General features: G+C 39.1%; 1 protein-coding gene across 2 annotated transcripts in view; it reads left to right on the forward strand.

Annotated features, from left to right (window-relative positions):
- The window catches only part of CTNNA2 (catenin alpha 2), a 1036033-nt gene extending 1033977 nt beyond the window's left edge, over window positions 1-2056 (forward strand). For both annotated transcript variants that reach the window (XM_019526187.1, XM_019526188.1), the window contains one exon: window positions 888-2056. In XM_019526187.1, coding sequence (XP_019381732.1) covers window positions 888-1175 — 288 coding nt within the window. In that variant the 3' untranslated portion in view covers window positions 1176-2056. The remainder of the gene's footprint in view (window positions 1-887) is intronic.
- Window positions 2057-3847: the final 1791 nt, after the last annotated feature.

Genomic DNA, 3847 nt, shown 5'->3' on the forward strand with positions numbered 1-3847 from the left:
GTGTTCCCTGCGGCCAATCTCACCGACTTCGGTGGGGGGAGTCCTCACGGCTGGTCATGCCAACCTGGAAGTGTCTGTGGCACTTCTGGAAGTGGCCACAGCACTTCATCTGGTGCTCCCAGTCCCTGGCTGGCACTTGCAGGGGGTACACCAGCGCTTCTGCCTACCCCTGCCCCCCCGCCTGTCACCTAAGTGGGGAGTGTGGCCTGTCAGGAGGTGCACCAGCGCTATCAGGAGGTGCATGTGAACCCCCTATGCATTGCCACTGCTTTAAATCCTTTCAGGTGTGGGAATCCATAAAAAGGTCAGTGTTGTCCTATTGACATCAGTGGGTGTTGTGCCTTTGGCTTACTGGGAATAAAGGGACGTACTTAGCTGTGTTAGCCTGAAGTCAAGTAGAAGACAGGGTAAATTTTCACTTTATAGATGAACCAAAGTAGATATATGAGGGAAACAGACTGCTTGGGAAAAATTTATCCAACCTGTTTTGCTTTCCTTCACAGCTAAAAGTAATTTTTTTTTCCTGTACATTTTATGTAAAAGATTCCTTTTGAGGAAAATGATGCAATCAAATCTTCATCGACAGTAAAAAAAAACAGCAACCAGTTTGCTTTTTTTGGTTGCCACTGGTTTAGGAAGTTAAAGGGACAGCTTCTCTTTACCAGGCAATGTAATTCAGCACAAATTAATACTGAGCTGCACCTGGCCGTGATGTGCTAGAAACCAGGTGGGCATTCTGTAGGGAGAATGTCTTGTTTGTATCATGGTCTGTTTGCCTCCTTCAAGGAAAAAAAAAAACTAATCAGGTCTAAGAATATGCATATACACTTTCTGGGACAAAATCTTGGAATAATCTTGTCACATTTGATTCTCTTTTCTAACCGCAGCTGGACAGCGCTACATCCCTCATCCAGGCAGCTAAAAATCTGATGAACGCTGTGGTCCTTACTGTGAAAGCATCATATGTGGCTTCTACTAAATATCAGAAGGTCTATGGTACAGCTGCAGTGAACTCACCTGTTGTATCTTGGAAGATGAAGGCCCCTGAGAAGAAACCCTTAGTAAAGAGAGAAAAGCCGGAAGAATATCAGACAAGAGTGAGGCGAGGTTCCCAGAAGAAACATATTTCCCCGGTACAGGCTTTAAGTGAATTTAAAGCGATGGATTCCTTCTAAAACAGTAGGCTTTACCAGGAAGGGTTTTATATTCTTTTTGTATGCATACCTGCCGACTTGTATGCGTCTGGCATGGGGATAAACTAATGAAGCAGTGTCAATTTGCATGCAACCTAAGACTCTATTAAATAATTAACAATCTGTAACCCCCAAATTTAGAGCCTTCTGTAATGATGTTAAATGGAGGTAGCCCAAGCTTACGTTTTGTAACTGTAGCATACAATTGGCCAAAGAATTTGCATCACAAGTGTTGGGGTAAATAATAAACTAAAGTCTGAAAGCAAAATTTTATGCATGCAAGAAACATTAGGTTGGCAGGTATATTAAGTGAAAAACTGGAAGTGTAATGGTAGACCATAAAGCTTGTATTGCTTCTGTTACAGTGCAAAAACGTACTAGCCAATATGCTTAAATGTGTGGCCCAATAATTAAACAATTTAACTTTTGAATCATGTTCATTATAGTATGTGAATTTTTAACAAGCATAAAACACCGAATTCATCTTAAAACTGCTTCTTTTAGCCCATGTTTTGTTCTTTATGTTCTAGTAGTGTTATGACTATGCTCATGTTTCAATTAATCCCATTAATATGAATAAATTTTACTTTTGCCAATTAAATTCCTTATGGTGGAGTATGAAGCACAATATGGTGATTGACATTGCCTTTTATATTATTATTATTATGATTATTATTATTATGATTATTATTATTATTATTACTAGAAATAGAAGACCTGGTGGTGGAATGTTTAGAGACACGGCAGTTGAAAGTGTGAGACTTTAGAGGCAACCATGTTAAGTGTAGCTTGGATTACAGGTATCTAACATACCATTGTAACCACTAACTCTCAATAAACTCATTTAACCTTGGAATCCTAAATTTGACTTCTGTCTTTTAATCGATAGACTTTATTCCTTGAGATGGAAAACAGTTTGTTTTGCCATCATATTATTACGCTGGGAAAGGAATGGCTGGAGTATATTTGCTTTCTATAACCAGAACGAGTCAAATCCTGCCATAGGGCATGGATGTGAGACAAAATTTGTAACCATTAGGTTGGACACCTTCTTATTCCCTTGGTAGGAAACAAACAGTACAGTTGCCCTCAAATAGCTTCTGCTATCTGATATGGGGATGTGCTGGGTTACTCTAAAAGCAACTTCAGATTTGTTAATTTGTTTTATGCTTGTAAAGCACAATCCAATTTTGCTTTACAAAATTTTGCTGCACTCCTCTGATCATTTTGGCCTGCTGCGTCATATATCGCTGTATAAGCCACCCTTTACTGAAAATCACAGTACAGTATTTACTTTTATTTGCTTTAAACCCTAATTCTTGGCATTAATTGTGTTATCGCTAGGAAAAGTCTTTGCTTCATTGGAACATAGGGCTATGAGTGCCAATGTATTTTTGCTGTAATTATTTTTTTATTCCCAGGAACTTAATAGAGTATTCATGGCTTCCCTTAGGATAGCATGAAATCAAGTATAAATTTATCTGGGGAAAAGTGAGATACAGCATACGTGACATTTAGTGTCTTTACAGCATTTTGAGAATGAGTTAATATGCTTGTCCTGGATACATTAATTATACCTGTATAATTGTCTATCAGACTGTCAGGATGAAAAATGTAATGATAGCATTATTTTTGACCCTCTTAAATAGACTGAACATTGTACTATCAGCCACACCACAAGTAGGGTTAAGAAGCCTCTTAAGAATTGTTGTTGTTATTGAATTTATTTGCATTGTGATAGTAAGTAATCGTCCCTAGTCAGACTTTGACCCCTAGTCTGGTAGGTGTAATACAGACATGCTGGAGGATATAGCCTCTGCTTCTGAAAAGCTTGCACCAGAAACAAGTTGCAATAATTATGGTACTTACTACTTTATGTACAACCATGGATCCTGTTGCCATTCTGTGACTGTTAAGTCGGGGTCTAAATATCCAGTCATGAGCGCACACACCACTGAATAACAGCAATGCTCCAATGGCACCTTTCCAGGACTGGGTGTAATCATATGGCATCTCACATCGGTAACATAACTAAGGTGGGGTGCCTGAAGCAGCAGCCCCAGGCACTGACTTGGGGACAGAACGGGGCAGAAAAATAGCATCTACTTCTGCAGGCGCACAATCATGCCATCAGCACAACGGCAGTCAGAAGTCACTACTGCCTCCGTACATCGCAGCTACCCCAGGCACCCAGCTGACTTGTTATGCTTTTTGTATTAGTGGTGTACTTTCTAGTCATGTTGCTCTGCATTTGGACAATGTAGACCATTACCTGCTGTGTTTCCTTGCCTAGTTTGAACTGTAATTAATTGTAAGCCAGTCTCCTAATTTTAAATATTTCCCCAACTGTGGCTCAAAGTAGCATTTCCAAATGGATGACGTTGTTTTCCTTTTTAATTAATATATTATGCAAAATTGTCTTCTGAGATACATTTTCCTAAGTAGGAGTAAACAAATCCAGGCAGCTGCATACATTGTTACTCAAAAAAGGGATACACTAAATACCTGTTCAACATTTCAAAACGAAAGACAATTAATAGTCTCAGGTATTAAATTATTCAATTCTCTAACAGTCCAAGGAAAGAGAATTCTTTAAACAGCAAGTGGAACATTTCTAATTCAGTCTTTTCATATCATAATCCCAATACCAGAGA

The sequence above is a fragment of the Gavialis gangeticus genome, unplaced genomic scaffold (assembly GCF_001723915.1).
Source record: "Gavialis gangeticus isolate Ggan-Ray unplaced genomic scaffold, GavGan_comp1, whole genome shotgun sequence".
NCBI lineage: Eukaryota > Metazoa > Chordata > Crocodylia > Gavialidae > Gavialis > Gavialis gangeticus.